The 19,109-nt window shown below is 35.9% G+C and overlaps 1 protein-coding gene across 1 annotated transcript in view; it reads right to left on the bottom strand.

Moving 5' to 3' along the window:
* LATS1 (large tumor suppressor kinase 1) overlaps window positions 1–19,109 on the bottom strand; it is a 44,416-nt gene that overhangs the window by 13,009 nt on the left and 12,298 nt on the right. The window contains exons 2-3 of the mRNA XM_027857983.1: window positions 9,764–10,273; window positions 537–687 (exon numbers count right to left, since the gene is read on the bottom strand). Of these exons, the coding sequence (XP_027713784.1) occupies window positions 537–687; window positions 9,764–10,114 (502 nt within the window). The 5' untranslated portion in view covers window positions 10,115–10,273. The remainder of the gene's footprint in view (window positions 1–536; window positions 688–9,763; window positions 10,274–19,109) is intronic.

The following is a 19,109-nucleotide window of genomic DNA, read 5'->3' as shown; positions in this document are numbered from 1 at the left end:
GACCTAGAGACAGAGAAAAAAGGCCTATAGGTCAACCACTGTATAACCCAGTAGTAGTAATTTTAGTACAAAATTATAACTGTACTTCAGCTCTTTAAGAACCCATGATTTCATTCTCATGAGCACTCTTGACATCAGATCACAATTCTTCTAGCTTTAGTAGATGGTCCTTAAGAACTGCTGTGGCTGAAAACAATCCATCATCTAGGTCATCAATACTGTAGTAATGAGCCTCTTTGGATCCTCAGATGAAAGACATATAACACCGCTGCCAGGCCCATATTCACAACTTAAATTATATGGGCATTGCCTTTGAGAACTCAAGGCCATCTCTACGCCATGATGAGAAATTAAGAGTAAAATTTAATAGACAAAATTATAACAAAATTATTCTAAATCGGGCTTATCAGTTTCTAGAATTAGAAAAAATAATTTATTTTCTAAAAGCAAGGAAAAAAACCTAAAACAAATACTTCTATGATAATGGAAGCTACTGTCATGAAAAAATCCAGAGAAAGATGTTTGGATGAACATACCTGGTGGTTTTGGGCCTGCATTAACAGGTCTAGCAGCAGCTGCAGCCATTTGTTCTCTTCGAGAATCCTGGTAACTCATTTTACTAATGAATTCAATTGCTGCTTCTATACTTTTATTATTAGTTTGTCGAAGTGCTCGTATAACCATATCCTATAAGGAAGTTTACAAAAAGAGAAAAAACTGAATTCTTCTAAACTGTTGAGAAGAAATGTATTGCCTGAGACCTCCTACATATGACCATAATTTCAAACACAAGAACCTAATCACAGAAAATGGTCTATTTGAAAAACTACATAATCTCATAATTCAAAAAAATTCTTGAACCATATATGCATTTTTTAATATCACCTGTTAACTATCTCTTATAAAATAAACTGCTTTGTAACTTAATTACAATATTATTATTGTTTTTATTTCATATACAAAGATGCAAGATCTGTGATTTCATCAATTTGGTAAACTTTCAGTATGGTAATTTTCTCTTCCACATTCCTAGATTGGATTTGCCTGAAACAAGCAGAGGTTAAGTAAGTTGGTAAATTGACCAGGGCAGAATATTGTATATATGTCAGATGCTGGATTTGAACCCTAATCTTCCCAACTCCAAGCCAGCATTCTATTCACTTTGTTATGCTATTTCATATTCATATAAAAAAACTTAATGTAGTTAATAGGATTTTAAAGTGATTATTAAACCTACTCAAATGTTTTCAGATAGGTATGGCATTTTAAATAAACACCTTCACCATCAAGAACATTTACTAAGTGACTATTTACCCAGAAAACTATACCAAGAGAAGTATACTGATTTGGTATGTGTCCTCTTGGAGCTTACAACTTAAAACAAATATGCTGATGTAGCTATACATAAGAGGTATAAAGACAGTAGAAGAAAAACATGAAGATGATGTATTGAGGTACACTGATAAGCAATTTAGGGGTAATTGAGAAAATACATACTGAGGAGTTCAGTCATGGAATTTTCATATTTAAATTGAGTGGAATGAGTCTAGGGCATAGGATTGAATTCAGAAAGATATCTGAGGCCTTTTTTAAGGTCACAAAAACTAATTAAGTGATAGACCAGAATGAAACTTTAGATCTCCTAACCCTTAATCTAAAATTCTCTCCACCATATCAAGATGCCTCAGTCAGCTCTTCTCTGTTTTATCTAAAATGGCTTCATATTAGAGACGTTATTTCAGGAGCTCTTTTAGTGATGAGAAAATACTTGGACTAATATGTAAAGACTGCTACCAAAGAAGACTTGAAATAGCTATGTTTGGTATAAGCTTAAGGATAGGTTTGGGATAAGAAGGAATGGGCTAGTATTACATCACAGGAAATTATAAAAGGAAATCCAGAAGGTATAAAGTAATTGGGGAAAAACTGAAGGGTATCAACTACTAAGAAGATAAGGAGAAGCAGTATATAAGTAGGTAGCATTTAGTTAGATCCTTAAAGGGAGTGAGAAATCTTTGAAGTAGAGGTAAAGAGGGAATATATTTCAGGCAAGGTGAATAGCTTATGCAAAGGGATGGAAATGAGAGACAGGAGGTCATGGAGAAGGAACATCTAGTAGTTCAGTTTGTTTGGAATGGAGAATGTATGGAAGATAATAATGAGACTAGAGGAAAGTAACCTGAGCCAAGTCTGGAAAGACAGGTTGGAGTCAGAATACGTAAGGCTTTAAGTGCTAGATAAAAAAGTTTCTATTCTATCCTAGAGGCAATATGGAGCCATTGAAGCTTCTTGAGAGAGAGAATGACATGGTCCAATCTGTGCTTTAGGAATAGTAATTGGAGAAGGGAGAGAATGGAAGTGGAGAGACCACCTATGAAATTTTATAAGTTAGAATGACTGGGAAGAGTTTCTTGCTTGCAATTTCCAGGTAAGAAATGATAATTGCCTGAATCAAAGAGTAGCTATGTGAGCAGTGAAAAGGGGATGAATGCAATAGATGTTGCCAAGGTAAAAATCAACATGACTTGACAACTGAGTAGATATTAGTGGTCAATTTTTGAAGTACAGGGTATCTGTAGAGTTAACGAATTTTCATAATTCTAAGCACTATACATATGCAATGTGATCTTATTAATATTGTTGTGATGATGATGATAATGACACTAACTACAAAAATTCACATTTGTATAGTATGTCGTAAGAAACAGTATCTTATCTTTTTTGAATTGTTTACAAAATGAGAGATGTTATCAAAGAAATGCATGACTGAAAAAAAACTGACTGATCACAAGTATAAGGGATAATCAGTGAACAGTCTTTATTTATGTTTCACTGGTGTCCATGTAGTATCAGACCAGGAAGGTACCAAGTACAATGAGTGAGCCCCCAAGATGAATTTCTATGAGAGAACATGGACAAAAGTCACAAAGTATAGGCAGGCATGGATGGTTTGCAATCAGCAACACTGGAAGGAATATCTAGGCCAGTGAGATTATGGATCTATTACAGTAGTGAAATATATATCATTCTATACACAGGGACTACAGACTAAGGTTCTTGAGTGTAGGGAACATATTTTATACATCTCTTGTATTACCAACAGTAGCTAGAATAATGCTAGGCACAGAAAAAATGCTCAATTTTGATAGTACTTTAAATTGTAAAGTACTTTGATTTCATTTAATCCTCATAGCAACCTGTAGAAATAGGTAATGGAAGTATCCAGATTTCTTTTTTACACATGGGGAAAATGAAGATCAGAGAAATTAATGTCCCCTTCCTAATCCCTGTGGGCGAGAATGAAGAATCCCTGTTCTAACTCATAGTATGATCCACTCCTCACTTCCCAATGATGGTATGCCAGAACCTTCCAGACCTCCTGCCCTAGTAGTAGATATTGCTGCTCACACCAACTACTATCTTTCTGAAAGGGTACAAGAAGGGGGAAGAGAATAAACATTTATATAGCACCCAGTATGCTCCAGGCACTGTGCTAAGCACTCCATAAATATTATCTCATTTGAAGACTGCTAGGGCCTCAAATTATACCCTGCCACTATACCCTCCAGAAACATGGATGCTGCCATATGATTTGTTGATATACCTAAGGGACTCTTGGACCTTGCCATGTACTTCACTACTGAACTTTAAGAAATTCTGGGCTTTGCCATCTGCCCCGCAATTGAACCCTCCTTTAGGTACTGTCATAAAGATCAAATAAGATGATATCTGTAAAGCACTTATCATGGTGCCTGGCATATAGTAGATTCTTCATAAATGCTTGTTTCCTTCCTTCCTTCCTTCCCCTTCCTCTTCTACACTGTTTCCGTGTTATGAAGAGGACTTGGCACATTGTAAGCACTTACTAAATAAGTGCCTTTTCATTTGTTTATTCATTCATTTAATTATTCATTTATTAGGCGACTTGCCCAAGTAAATGGCAGAGCTAGGTCTTAAATCTAGGTCTTTCGATAAAGTTAGAAAGGGTTCTTTCTACTTTACCAGAATGCAGATACTGATTGTGACTAATAGAGGTATTTGCTTTACCTACAATGTATCGTCTAAAAGACCTGCAGCATGTAACTTTTTAATAAAAATTTTTATTTTTTGTTATTTTGAACTAGACAAACACCAACAGACATGAATATTTTCATATATAAGAGAAAAAGAATATTGCATGTGAAAATGCAAATTACATGAGACTATTTAAAAAATTATATAACAAATTAAATATGTTGGTTTCAAAGTTGTGCTAATTGTTTGTGTCTCCTGAACTTTCTTTTGTTCTTTTCTGAGCATTAAAAAAAAATAGTTTCAATGACTCTTTTCTTTCCTGGAGGGCATCACTATCATTAGCCACCCTAACCCTCCAAATTAAAAGAAAACAAAACCCTTTCTCATTACAAAGCAAAACAAATTCACATATTACTCATGTCTGAAAACATGTCTTGGGCAGCTAGGTGGCACAGTGGATAGAACACCGGCCCTGGATTCAGGAGGACCTGAGTTCAAATCCAGCCTCAGACACATAACACTTACTAGCTGTGTGACCCTGGACAAGTCACTTAACCCCATTGCCTAACAACAACAACAAAAAGGACAAAACATGTCTCATTCTGGATGTCTAGTAGTCTATCAAGTATCAGGAACTTAACAGCATACTTCACCATTAAGTGTTCTGGAGTTATGACTGATCACTGAATTGATAAGAGGTTCTAAATTTTTCAAGGCTATATTTCTTTACAATGTTGTAGTCATTATATAAATTGTTCTCCTGATTCTGCACTTCACTTTGCATCAGTTCATACTAGGCTTCCTAGTTTTCTCTGAATCCATCCCTTTCACCATTTTTTTTCCACAATACAATAATATCCCATTACATTCATACACCATAATTTGTTTGGTCATTCTCCAACTGACAGGCATCCCCTCATTTTCTAGCTCTTGGTTAAAATAGAAAGTTCTGATATAAATGACTTTGTATATATAGGTACATTTCTGTTTTCTGTGATCTCTTTGGGATACATATCTGCTGGTGGCACAACAAAATCAAAGATCATTCAGTTTAACATCTATTTGGAAATAGTTTCGAATTGCAGAATGGCTAGAACAAATTCATAGTACCACCAACAGTGCATTAGTGTGTCTGTCCTCCAACAAAACCTTTCAAATAAAAGTAATTTTTCTTCTTCGTCCTCTGTCAATTTAATGAGTATGAGGAAGAAACTTATAATTATTTTAATTCACATTTCTTTTATTATTAGTGATTTGGAGCACCTTTTTAATGTGCTAATAGCTTATATTTCTTCTTTTGAGAACTTCCTATCTATTGGGTAATGGCTTCTGCTCTTATATATTTGCATCAGTTCCCTAAATAACTTGGATATTAGTCCTTTATCAGGGAAAGTTGCCAAAAAAAATTTTCCCCCAGTTATCTGTTCCCTTTCTAATTTTAGCTGCATCAATTTGTCTATACATAAGCTTTTCGGTCTTATTAAAAGCTGCTCATTTTCTTTCCTTATCTCTTCTCTGGTCAAGAACTCTTCCTCAATCTATAATTGTGAAAGTATCTCCTTCCCTGCCCCTCTATTCTGTTTATAATGTGATTTTCAAAATATTTAGGTACTGTATCCATTTGGAGTTTATTGTGATATATGGTATGTTGGTCTAAACCTAATTTTTTCCAGACTAGATTCCAGTTTGCCCAGCAGTTTTTGTTGAATATTGAGTCTTTACTTCACTAGGGATTTAATTTGCTGGGTGGTAGGGGTGAGGAGAAGTAACAAAAACAACGCTACCATGTTCATTTGTTTCTTGACTCTTATACTGTATATCTGGTCCATTTTCTAACTGTTCTAGCTTTTAATGAGTACCAAAAGTTTTCATTATTATTGTTTTGTAGTACAGTGTAAGGTACTCTTTGTTGCCATTCTTTTTTCATTTTTTTTCTCTGAATTTCTTGATTTTTTTATTCCTCCAAAAGAATTTTATATTTTCTAGTTCTAAAAAGCTACGTTTTGGTAATCTGATTTATATGGTACTGAATAAATGAATTCATTTAGGTAGTACTGTCATTTTTATTGTACTGGAATGGCTCGATCATAACCAATCATTATTTTAATAGAGTTTCTCTTTCTATCTTTTACAGTTGGATTTTCTTTTTTGTTGTTAATAAACAGAAAAGTTGATTTTAGTTTAATTATTTTTTTATCTGAATCTCTAGGGTTCTTAGGTAGAACATCATGGTATCTGTAAAAAGTGATACTTTTGTTTCCTCTCTACCTATGTTTATTTCCTCGGTTTATTTTCTTTTCCTCATTGTTACAGTTTGCATTTCTAGCACTGTATCAAATAATAGTGGTGATGAAAAGGGTATCTTTGATATACCCAGATTGTAATGGTAAGGCCTCTAGCCTTCTTCCATTATGTAATAATGTTGGCTCTTTATTTTACAGCCAACCTACCATTTATCATATTATGGAAAGGTCTACTTATTCCTATGCTTTAGAGTGGGGTTTTTTTTTTTGGTTTGTTTTTTACAAAAGGGTACTTTGTGTTAAAAAGCCTTTTCTGCATCTATTGAAATAACCATGTGATTTCTTCCTTATTCATGCATTCCTAGTATAAATCCAATCTGGTCATAGTACACAGTCTTTTTAATTTGTTGCTGTGAACCATTTGCTAACATTGTCTTCAATATTTTTTAAAAATTCATTAGGAGTTTATTCTATAGTTTTCTTTCTCTGCTTGTTCTCTCTCAAGGTTAGAAGTCAAGACCATATTTTTAATTACAGAAAGCATTTGACAGCATTTCTTCTTTTCCTATTCGGGCAGTTTATATTATACTGAATGCACTGTCCTTTAAACATTTGGTAGAATTCACTTGTAATTCATCTGGTCACGTTTCCGCCCCCTTCTGGAGTTCATTCATGGTTTGTTCAATTGCTCTGTGAGATTGGATTATTTAAACTACCTATTTCTTGTTCTGTTAATTTGACTATTTATATTTTTTTGCTAATATCCACCCATTTCATTCATGCTATCAGTTTTGTTGGCATATAATTAAGGAGAATAGTTTTTAATATTTTATTTCTCCTTCATTTGTAATGAAGCTTCTATTTTCATTTTTTAATTAAAAATGTGGTTTTCTTTTCTTAAAACAAAAGAACACAAAACAAAACAGACCAGTTAATGTTTTGCCTTTTTAAAAATTATTCTCCCTCCCCCAAATCCCTCGGTTTTAATAAACCCTGGGTTTACTGATTTCAATTTTGTTAATTTCTTACTTGATTTTCATAAATTCTTTTTTTTGTAGTTAGTTAGGTTTCTTGATTTGTTGCTTTTCTATTTTTTAAAAAATGTATGCCTACTTTATTGATCTATTCTTTCTGTTTTTTTTGTTGATGAAAGTGTTCAGAGATATAAATTTTCCCCTAGGGATTGCTTTGTCTACATCTCAAAAGTTTTGGCATGTTCTCTCACTTTCTTTGTTGTGTCATTTTCTTTGATTAAAAAGTATTTATTAGTTCTATTATTTGTCCTTTGACCCACCAATTTTTTAGAATTAAATTATTTAATCATTTATGTTTGACTCTTTTCTTCAAGAGACCTTTGCTGATGGAAAATTTTTGTGTTATGGTTCATAAAGCATGTGTTTCATATTTCTAATTTTCCATCTTGCTTTGAGATTTTTATATCCTAGCAAGGAATTGGAAAACTATATATAGATAGAAGGCCAATTCTGCATCTTCCTCCAGTCCTCCCAGCTAAGTATGGCTTTTACATTCTTACATACAATAACTTTATTTTAAAATATAAAACCATTCTTAGCTCAGGAGCTGTATGAAAACAACTGGCAAGTTGACTTTGGCTTGCATGCCATAGTTTGCTGAACTGTCACTTCACCTAGTACATGGAAAATTTTGTTAAATATACTTTTTTATGTATGGGTGTACACATACACACACATATACACAGATATATATTGATTTAATAAATATACTAATATGTGTATAAAATATACACATAGCTGAGACATGTATATAATCTTTTTGATTCCTAGTCAGCAATTGCCAGAGATCTATCATATCTACTTTTTCTAAAATTCTATTAAGTTCTTAACTTCTTTCTGGCTTATCTTTTTGGTTAGATTAGTCTAGTTTGGAAAAGGGTAGCACATTGAAATCCTCAGCTATTTAGTTTTGCTATCTATTTCCCCATGTACTTTAATCAAATTTTCCTTTAAATACTTTGATCAGTTACATGATTCTATATACATATTCTCTTCCCCAGCAATACTCACAAAGGAAAACCTGAGATCAATAGTCTTTTTATTGCTTTTTTCCTCTGGCCCATCATTATGGGATTAAAAATGCACTATTCTGGAGATGCCTATTACATCAATTACCTAATTCATAAAATTCACATGAAAAAAATTTGTTTACCCCTGAACCTCTTTTACATCTAAGTTGTTGTTTTAATCTTTAATACTTCAAAAACTATGAGGTATGAAATGTATACAAAAGAGCAATAATAACTGGACAAATAACAAGTAGAATAAACTGCTTCTCCTCTGTAGTTTGGTTATAAACTTCACAAGCCTTCTACTATTGCTGTTTCCCTACCACTCTTCCTCCTTCCAATTAATGAATAATTAATGATTTTGTTTTTAAAAGTTAAAATCAAATCTTGACTATTTAGTTATAGATAGTAAAGTGTGTTATCAGGAAATGGAAGAAAATTTAATATTAGCCTAAAAAAAGATATCTAGGTCTATCAAGGAAAAGCCACAAAATAGATTCTCAGTATTAATAATAAAGACTATTTTGTAACATCTGAATTAGCTATACTATATTTTTATATTGAAATGATTGAAAGCTGACCACCAATAAAAATCTACAATCCCCTAGAACTGAACACACCACTTGGCTTCTTGATATATCATCGTAATCTTTCCCTCTGTCATTCCCTTATAAAGATAGTTATGTTTACTTCTGTATTGGTTACCTAGATCATCACCCTACACATTCACACAATCAACTCTCCTCCCTCAAACCTTTTATCTGTGGCTATACTGAATTTTTCTGACTCCATACTCTGTCCTTTGAATTCCCAGGCTACTCCAGGAAGAGCAGAATAAGTTTTTAGTTTTAAATAAGAATTTAGTGTGTTTTTTTTTATTGTACTTAGATACTGAGGTGGGAGGTTCATGTAAATGAATAAATGGCATTAGGACTAAAAAAAATTTTTGTGAGTGACTTAAAATATGTGTATAATGCATATACACATTTCAACCAATTTTTGTGCTTCAGATTCAAATCATATTTCTATCACATGGTGGTAGATCCCTTGTTTAGAAAATTAAGCAATCCAAAAAAGCAGTATTTAGCATAACCTACAGTTAATCTTGTAAAAGCTGGTCTCAAATCCAGCTCTGAATCCTTGCCTGCCTCTAACATACTGGCTATTCAACCCTGGTCAGGCACTTAACCTCTCAGTGCTCTAGGCCAGTAGTCAATAAACCATTGGCCCACAGGAAGTGGGCCAGATTTGGAATGTGGAATGTATTTTGCCATCATCTACTCTAGGCAACTCCTAAGAATGTAAGTTGCAGAGAAGACACCAACCTTACTGATAGAAGGACTTTCCTATCTGGAATTTTTCCATATTAATGAAATCACAGGTCTAGTGCCTTTCCTTATCCTGTAGTAAATCTTGGGTCTATATAAATGAAATATTTTTTAATGTCTTTAAAGGCTCTTACCTCATCAAATCCAGCAATTTGCATATCGTGTAGCATTTGTCGATTAACTTCTGATGCACTCCTGGTAGATGAACTGGCTTCATTTGCAAATGGGAGTAGAGAGTTTCGTATTTCTTGTAAAGCTTTATGATATGTCACAAATTTGGGTGGATTTCGGCCTTGTCGAGGATCTTCAGTTGTCATTTTGCTCATACTGTGCTCAGCTTTTGCAGCATCTGATGGTTTAGGTAAATTCCTAAGAGACTCCCGTATTTCTTGCAACATTTGCCTGCTACTGCCAGTGTAGTTACTGGCAGGAAAGGTCTTAGGCCTCATTTGTCTATACCCTTCAGGCTTTTCACCTCTCTTCATGAAAACATCTATCTGTATAACCTTCACAAAGGATTCACTCACATGAATATCTGTCAAAGCTACTTGGTAGTTTCAGTATTCTCTCCAGCAAAAGGTGAAAATGGTACTTCACAAAACATTGAGGTCTGCTGGATTCTTTCCTGCTGAAATGCTTCAACTCTGAAAATGACAAAAAATTACAGCTATAATTGATTATAGTGAAAAGACCATTGACTCTAGTCAGGAATTTCCATTCTCCTAATGAATTATTATGTGGCTCATATCACAAGCTCTCCATACTTCATTTTCCTTACTTTAAAATACTCAGAAATATTCCAAGGATCAATGAGTAAAAGAACTTTGAAAAATATAAGATATTATACAAACACCAGGGACTATCAATAAGTTTGCAGTAGAATAATACAGCCAACAAACAATTATTAAGTACTTACTATGTACCAGGTACCATGTTAAGCAGTGGAAATAAATATAGAGGCAAAAATATTCCCTGCCCTCAAGAGGTTCATATTCTAATGGAGGAGACAACAGGTAAATAATTAGGTAATACAAGATATATACAATCCATCCTTTAACATTTATTAAGCATCTATGATATGTCAGGTACTGTGCTACATGCTGAGAATTAAGAACAAAAGAGGCAAAAGACAGTCCCTGCTCTCAAGGGATATACAAGTTAAGGGGGAGACAACATAAAAACAAATATTTAAAAAGCAAGCAATATACAAGATAAGTAGGAAATAATTAACAGAGGGAAGGCACTGGAATTAAAAAGCATTGGGGAATGCTTTCTGTAGAAGATAAGGAAGCCAAGGAGATCAGTAGTCAAGAGTGGTACAAGAGGAACGTTCCGGGCAAGGGGAAAAGCCAGAGAAAATGCTGGCAGCCCAGAGATGGAGGGTCTTATTTGTGGAATAGCCACAAAGCCAGTGTCACTGGATGGAAGAGTATGTGTTAGAGAGAAAGGTGTAAGACCAGAAAGGTGGAAGGGGGCTAGGTTATGAAGGGCTTTGAAGACTAAACAGAGCATTTGGTATTTAATCCTGGAGGCAAAAGGAAGCCATCTACATGGAAACATGACCTGCATTTTAAGAAAATCACTGTAGTGCCTGAAGGGAGGATGGCCTGGAATGAGGATAGACTTGAGGCAGGGATACCCACAAACTATTACAATAGTCCAGGTGTGAGGTGATGAGGGCCTGGACCAGAACAGTAGCAGTATAAAAGGAAAGAAGGAAGCATATCCAAGAGATGTTGCAAAGGTGAAATCAACAGGCCTTGGCAACAGCTTGGATATGATGGATGAGAGATAATGAGAAACCCAGGAAGACTCCTAGGTTGAGAGCCTGAGGGACTGGAAAGATGTTGTTGCATCTTATATACAGGAAATAGTAACAGGAAAGATAGGAAGGGCGAAGGGTTTAGAGGGAAAGATATTGAGTTTGGTGTTGGACACATTGAGGTTAAGTTGTCTGCTGGACATCTAGTTCAAGATGTCTGAAAGGTACTTGGAGATGTAAGGCTGGAGGTCAGCAGAGAGATTAGGGCAGGAAAGATAGGTTTGAGAATCATCAGCACAGAAATGGTAATTAAATCTGATGAGAGCTGATGAGATCACCAAGTACAGTAGTATAGTGGGAGAAGAGAAGAGGAGCCAGGCACAACCTTGTGGGACACTTTTGGTTAGAGGGTATGATCTGGATGAGGATCCAGCAAATGAGATAGAAAATGAGTGATCAGACAGGTAGGAGGAAAACCAGGAGACAGTGGTGTTCTGAAAACCTACAGAAAAGAGTCTTAATGATGAGAGAGTGATCAAGTGTCACAAGGCTGCACAGCGGTCAAAGAGAATAAAGATTGAAAAATGGCCATTGGATTTGGCAACTAAGAGATCATTAGTAACTTTGGAGAGAGTAGTTTTGGTGGAATGATAAGGTCAGAATTCAGATTGTAAGGTGTTAAGAAAAAAGTGAGAAAAGAGAAAGTGGAAGCACCTACTATAGATGGCCTTTTTTGAGTTGAGCTACAAAGGGCACAAGAGATACAGAATAGCAGGAATGAAAGGGTAAAGTGAGGGTTCTTTCAGGATAAGGTAGACATGAGCATGTTTGTAAGCAGTAGGAAATAGACCGGTAGAGGGAGAGAGATGGAAAATAAGCAAAAGAGTGGGAATGACAAAGGGGGCAATCTGTTGAAGGAAATGGAATGGAACAGGATTGCTTGAACAAGTAGAAGGGTTAACTTGGTAAGGAGTAAGGTCATCTCATCATGTGAGATAGGTGAAGGAGGAGAAAGTGGCAGAAGACACCTGAATGATAGGAGATGAGGAGGAAGAGAAAAGAAAAAGTTCATAGTGAATGGCCTCAATTGTTTTTTTTTTTTTTTAAATATGGGCAAAGTTCTCAGCTGAGAGAGTAAGGATTAGGGGATAGGGGAGCCAATTTGGAAGAGTTGCTGTGGATAGTGGGATAGTGAATTGATAACGAAAGTATAGTAGGATTGCCTACTATAGGCAGTGAGGGCCCAGATGAGGTTCAGAGAAGAAGGCACTTAGCAGCTAGAGGGTGGTGGGAGCCACATGAAGGGGTATGGAGGGATATCACCAGAAAAAGCCTATTGCAGAAAGTGGGATTTAAACTGAATCTTGACGGAAGCCAAGGAAATTAAGAAGTGGGGGTAAAGTGGAACAGCATTCCTGGGCAGTTAGATAGTACAGTAGGTAAGAATGCTAAGCCTGGAGTCAGGAAGACCCGAGTTCAAATCCAGCCTCAGACACTTAGTAGCTATGTGACCTTGGGCAAGTCATTTAACCTCCATTTGCCTCAGTGTCCTCACCTGTTCAATGAGGATAATAACAGCTCCTATCTCCCCGGGTTGTTTTGAGAATCAGAAGAGAAGATAAATGTAAAGTGCTTGGCATAGAGCCTGGCACACAGTATTTGTTGTTGTTCAGTCGTTTCAGTCATGTCCAACTCTTTGTGACCCAATTTCGGGTTTTCTTGGCAAAGATACTAGAGTGGTTTGCTATTTCCTTCTCCAGTTCATTTGACAGATGAAGAAACTGAGGCACACAGGGTGAAGTGACTTGCCCAGGGTCACACAGCTAGTAAGTATGTGAGGTTGGATTTAAACTCAAGTCTTCCTGACTCCAGGCCCTGTGTTTTATCTACTGTGTCACCTAGCCATATAATAACAATGATAATACTACCTAAATTTATTTATCTAGTGTTATGCCAATCAAACTTCCAAAGCATTATTTGATAGAGCTAGGAAAAAATAATAACGAAATTCATTTGGAAGAACAAACAGTTAAAAATTTCAATAGAATGAACAAAAAAATTGGGAAGGGGGGATCCTAACTGCTCCAGATATTAAACTCTATTGCCAACCCGTAATCATCAAAATAATTTGGTACTGGGTAAGAAATAGGTACATCAGATTAGGAACACAATTTTTGTTCAGTCGTCTTCAGTTGTGTCTGAATCTTCATGATCCCATTTGGGATTTTCTTGGCAAAACTAAACTGTGTATACCCTTCGACCCAAGCAATACCACTACTAGGCCTACATATCAAAGATATGAAAGAGGAAAATGACCTATGTACAAAAATATAGCAGCTCTTTTTTTGTGGTAATAAAGGGGAATGGCTTAACAAATTATGGTAGATGAATGTAATGAAATCCTATTATGCTCTAAGAATGATCAAGGAATACTTGTATGAACTGATGCAAAATGAAGCAGAAAGAGAACTATTTATAGAATAACAACACTGTAAAGACAACTTTGAAAGACTTAAGAACTATGATCAATGACCATGATTCCAGAGGACTCATAATGAAACATGCTACCCACCTCCTGTTAGAGAAGTGATGGACTCAGTGCAGATCTCTCTCTTTCTCTCTCTCTCTCTCTCTCCCCCCACCTCCTTCTCTTCCCACTGTGTGTAGGGGATAGTGGTGGTGTAAAGTAAGGCATGGTCCCTCAGTGCACTTCATGGATGAGGATGCAGCAAAGGTCATTCCCTGTTATAAGGTAATCCATCCTATGCCTCTCACAGGGCTCCTCATCAGTGACCCAGATCCCATAGAGGGGGGTCCTTATATCCCAGTTGTGGTGGCTTCCCTTGGGATCATACTTAGATACCCACCTCCAACTTCGAAGGTAAAGTTCTATATTTATTATATATCTTCTGGTACAGTAGGTGGTAGCTGTGGGTGAAGGAGGGCTGCTCTACACCCAAACATTCTACTCCTCACTTCCACCTTCTCCAGCTATGAAAACCAGGGTAAAGGCTGAGCAACAGCTGAACGCTGAGGCCACCACTATTTATTGTAGTATTTATGTACTCATTAACAATTTAACATGAATAAAACTATTAACTGATTTTATTAGGTTCCTATCTTTTTCAAATTTGTCACTGATGAAGTTTTTGAGTATTGTGCCCCAAATTCATTTTCTCCATAAGCCCTGTGGTTTTCACATAGCACAGTGATTTCTAGGAATGTCTATGCCAAACTTGACTGTACTTGAATGCTCAGTGACTTTAGAGAGAAGAGTGCAAAATATTTTGGAAAACAGGAATCAAGAGCTAAGACTGAGAGAGTTCACAGACTTGTAAACTACCCAGAAGCCTTATGCCTATATGCTATGAATACTATACTGAAGAAAACAAACATAAAGTACTGGACATAGTAAGCAACTAAAAACATCAAGAAAAAATTTAACTGATTAGGCAGCACAGAACAATAGAAAGAGCAGTGATTCCAGAGTCATAGGACATGGGTTCAAATTCCACCACTATTTCCCACTGGCTACACTCCTGGACTCCATCATGGTCTCAACAAACTCATCATCCTGAAAGATCACATCAACCCTGAAACTTATACTTCATCAGTACCTCCAGCCCTTGGAGTCCTCCTCTCTCTGTCTCTGACTGCAGAGGGTAGAAGATGGCCAGTGGAGAATCCTTCCAGATCCTTTTTCTTCTTCTTTTTTTTTTTTAAGATTCATTAATTTACTTATTTTTAATTTTCAACATTCACTTCCACAAGATTTTGATTTCCAAATTTTCTCCCCATCTCATCCCTCCCCAAACCCCAAGACAGTATGCATTCTGAATACCCTTTCCCCTAATCTGCCTTCGCTTCTATCTCTCCCACCTGCTTCCCTTCTCTTACCCCTTCCTCCTCTATTCTCCTGTAGGACAGGATAGACTCCCATACTCCACTGCCTGTATATTTTATTTCCCAGTTGCATGTGAAAACAATTTTTTTTTAACATTTGTTTTTAAAACTTTAGGTTCCAAATTTTCTCCCTTTCTCCCTCCCCACCCACCCTCATTTAAAAGGCAAGCATCTCGATATAGGTTATAGATGTGTAGTCATGCAAAACATTTCCATAGTAGTCATGTTGTGAAAAACTAAGTATATTTCCCTTCATCCTATCCTACCCCCCATTTATTCTATTCTCTCTTTCGACCCTGTCCCTCCTCAGAAGTGTTTGCTTTTGATTATCCCCTCCCCCAATCTGCCCTCCCCTCTATCAACCCTCCGCTCTCTTCTCCCCTTCTCCCCTTATTTTCCCGTAGGGTAAGATAGAGTTCCATACCCCACTGTGTATGTTATTCCCTCCTTAAGCCAAATCCTATGAGAATAAGATTCACTCATTCCCTCTCACCTTCCCCCATTTCCCCTCCACTGTAAATGCCTTTTCTTATCTGTTTCATGTGAGATAATTTACCCCATTCTACTTCTCCCTTTCTCCTTCTCCCAGTATAATCCTTTCTCACCCCTTAATTTTATTTTCCAGATATCACCCCTTCATCTTTGACTCACCCTGTGCCCTCTATCTATCTATCTATACATCCATACATATATATAATTTTTTTCCCTCCCACTATTCTAATACTGACAAAGGACTCATGGGTTACAAATATCTTTTCCTGCAGGAATGTAAACAGTTCAACCTTAATAAGTCTCTTATGATTTCTCTTTCCTGTTTACCTCTTCCATGTTTCACTTGATTCTTGTATTTAAAAGTCAAATTTTCTTTTCAGTTCTGGTCTTTTCCTCAGAAATGCTTGAAAGTTCCCTATTTCACCGAATGGCCATTTTTTACTCTGAAGGATTATACTCAGTTTTGCTGGGTAGGTGATTCTTGGTTGTAGTCCTATCTCCTTTGCCCTCTGGAATGCCATACTCCATGCTCTCCGGTCCCTTATGTAGAGGCTGCTAAATCTTGTGTTATCCTGATTGTGTTTCCACAATACTTGAATTGTTTCTTTCTGGCTGCTTGCAGTATTTTCTCCTTGACCTGGGAATTCTGGAATTTGGCTACAATATTCCTAGGAGTTTTCCTTTGGGGATCTCTTTCAGAAGAAGATTGGTGGATTCTTTCAATTTCTATTTTACTTTCTGGTTCTAAAATATCAGGGCAGTTTTCCTGGATAATTTCTTGAAAGATGATGTCCAGGTTCTTTTTTTGATCATGGCTTTCAGACAGTCCAATAATTTTTAAGTTCTCTCTCCTGGATCTATTTTCCAAGTCAGTTGTTTTTCCAATGAGATATTTCACATTCTCTTCTATTTTTCCATTCTTTTGGATTAGTGTTACAGTGCCTTGATTTCTCAAATTGCCACTAGCTTCCAACTGCTCCATTCTAATTTTTAAGGAAGTATTTTCTTCAGTAAGCTTTTGGACTTCCTTTTCCATTTGGCCAATTTTGCTTTTTTAGAGCATTCTTCTCCTCATTGGCTTTTTGAACCTCTTTTGCCATTTGGGTTAGGCTATTTTTTAAAGTGTTATTTTCATCAGTATTTTTTTGGGTCTCCTTTAGCATCACTCTCAGTTTTTCCTCTACTTCTCTTACTTGCTTCTCAAAATCCTTTTTGAGCTCTTCCATGGCCTGGAACCAATTCACATTTTTCTTGGAGGCTTTGGATATAGGAGCTGTGGTTTCATTGTCTTCTGGTTATATGTTTTGATCACCTTTTATGTCTAAATCATGTACCAATTTTGACCCTATTTTGATATATGGTGTGAGATGTTGGTCTACACATGCTAAACTGCTTTCAGTTTTCCCAGGAGTCTGTCAAATAGTGAATTCTTGTCCTAAAAGCTTGGATCTTTGCATTTATCAAACACTAGATTACTGTGGTCATTTACTACTGTGTATTGTATACCTAATCTATTCCACTAATCCACCACTCTATTTCTTAGTTAGTACCAGATTGTTTTCATGATTATCACTTTGAAGTACATTTTGAGATCTGGTATGACTAGGCTACACAGTTTTTTTTTCATTGATTTTGTTGACATTCTTGACCTTTTGTTTTTCCAGATGAATTGTTATTTTATCTAGCTCTATAAAATAATATTTTTGGTAATTTGATTGGTGTGGCACTGAATAAGCAAATTAATTTAGGTTGAATTATCATTTTTATTATATTGGCTTAACCTACCCATGAGCAATTAACGTTTCTCCAATTATTTAGATATGGCTTTATTTGTGTGAAAAGTGTTTTGTAATTGCGTTCATATAGTTCCTGGGTTTGTCTTGGTGGACATTGTCTATGTTTCACATTGTCTAATATTACTTAAATGGAATTTCTCTTTCTATCTCCTGCTGCTGGACTTTGTTGGTAATACATAGAAATGTTGATGATTTATGTGGGTTTATTTTATATCCTGCAACTTTGCCAAAGTTAATTGTTTCAAGTAGTTTTTTAGTTGATTCTAGGATTTTTAAAGTATACTATCACATTATCAGCAAAAAGTTACAGTTTTGTTTCTTCGTTGTCTATTTTAATTCCTTCAATTTCTAGTATTATACTGAATAATACTGGTGATAAGGGGCATCCTTGTTTCACTCCTGATCTTACTGGAAGAGCTTCGAGCTTATCTCAGTTATAGATAATGCTTACTGATGGTCTTAAATAAACATTATTTGTTATTTTAAGGAATGTTTCATTTATTCCTATGCTTTCTAGTGTAATGTAAAAAGGAGTCAATGAAAAAAAAACAGTATTTGATTCAATAGAGCAAAACACTACCTTCTAGGATCACTTCTAAAAAGGTCTCTCATTCATATATCAAAATTATACAAGGTTCCTGGAAATATTTAACAACAGAGATAACCGTGTTCAACAACCCTCTGATTATCAATACATGCTTTAATTAATATCAGGAAACGCATAGAACATGGCAACATATGCTCATTAAGGTGTTTACCAAGATGATCAGTTGAATCTAAGTAAAAGGGGAATTTCCTAAAGTTGCTGAAATCCTCTGGAGTCTGTTCCAAGATAGTCTGCAAGTGCATCATGCCCTGGAATACTTTAGAGCCTCCCGATGAGATACCTAACAACTCAAAAGTGTTTGTGAAGGAGAAATAGAGTAAAGGATGTCAAAAAAATGTATGAGCAAAGAAGAGATGGGTTGGTCACATGAGGACAGCAAGGAATAACTAATGGCACTTTACTGGGATTTTTAAGATGTCAAAAAGCAAGAGAAGTCTCCAGCACACTGGATGGATCCCTTGTGGCAAACTTATGGGAGGACAAGGATAAGAGTTGCATACGAATGGCATGCATGGATGGGCTATGATTTATAACATATGAGAGAATATTCACACTGATGAGATCACAGATGTTTGAATGTCTGGGAATGCCAGCTATCCTCAGCTTTTGAAGCCTATGCCAGGGAAGCCTAAGCTCTGGCAGAGCCTACAAAACTTGAAAGGTTTCAAGTATTGGCTGGGCAGTGGATTATGTCTACTGTCCAAGGATCAGCCTACTCTGAATTTCTTTCTTTTTTGTTTTTTTTTTAATTAAACAATTTATTTATTAATTTTTAGTTTTTAACATTCACTTTCATAAGATTTTGAGTCTCAAATTTTCTCCCCCTCTTTCTCCTCCCCTCTCCCCAAGATGGCATACAATCTGATACAGGCTCTACCTTTACATTCAAATTAAGCATATTTTCATAGTAGTCATGATAT

The sequence above is a fragment of the Vombatus ursinus genome, unplaced genomic scaffold (genome assembly GCF_900497805.2).
Source record: "Vombatus ursinus unplaced genomic scaffold, bare-nosed wombat genome assembly UNPS02012602.1, whole genome shotgun sequence".
In the NCBI taxonomy this organism is placed as follows: Eukaryota; Metazoa; Chordata; class Mammalia; order Diprotodontia; family Vombatidae; genus Vombatus; species Vombatus ursinus.
This window is presented reverse-complemented; position numbering and strand designations above follow the sequence as displayed.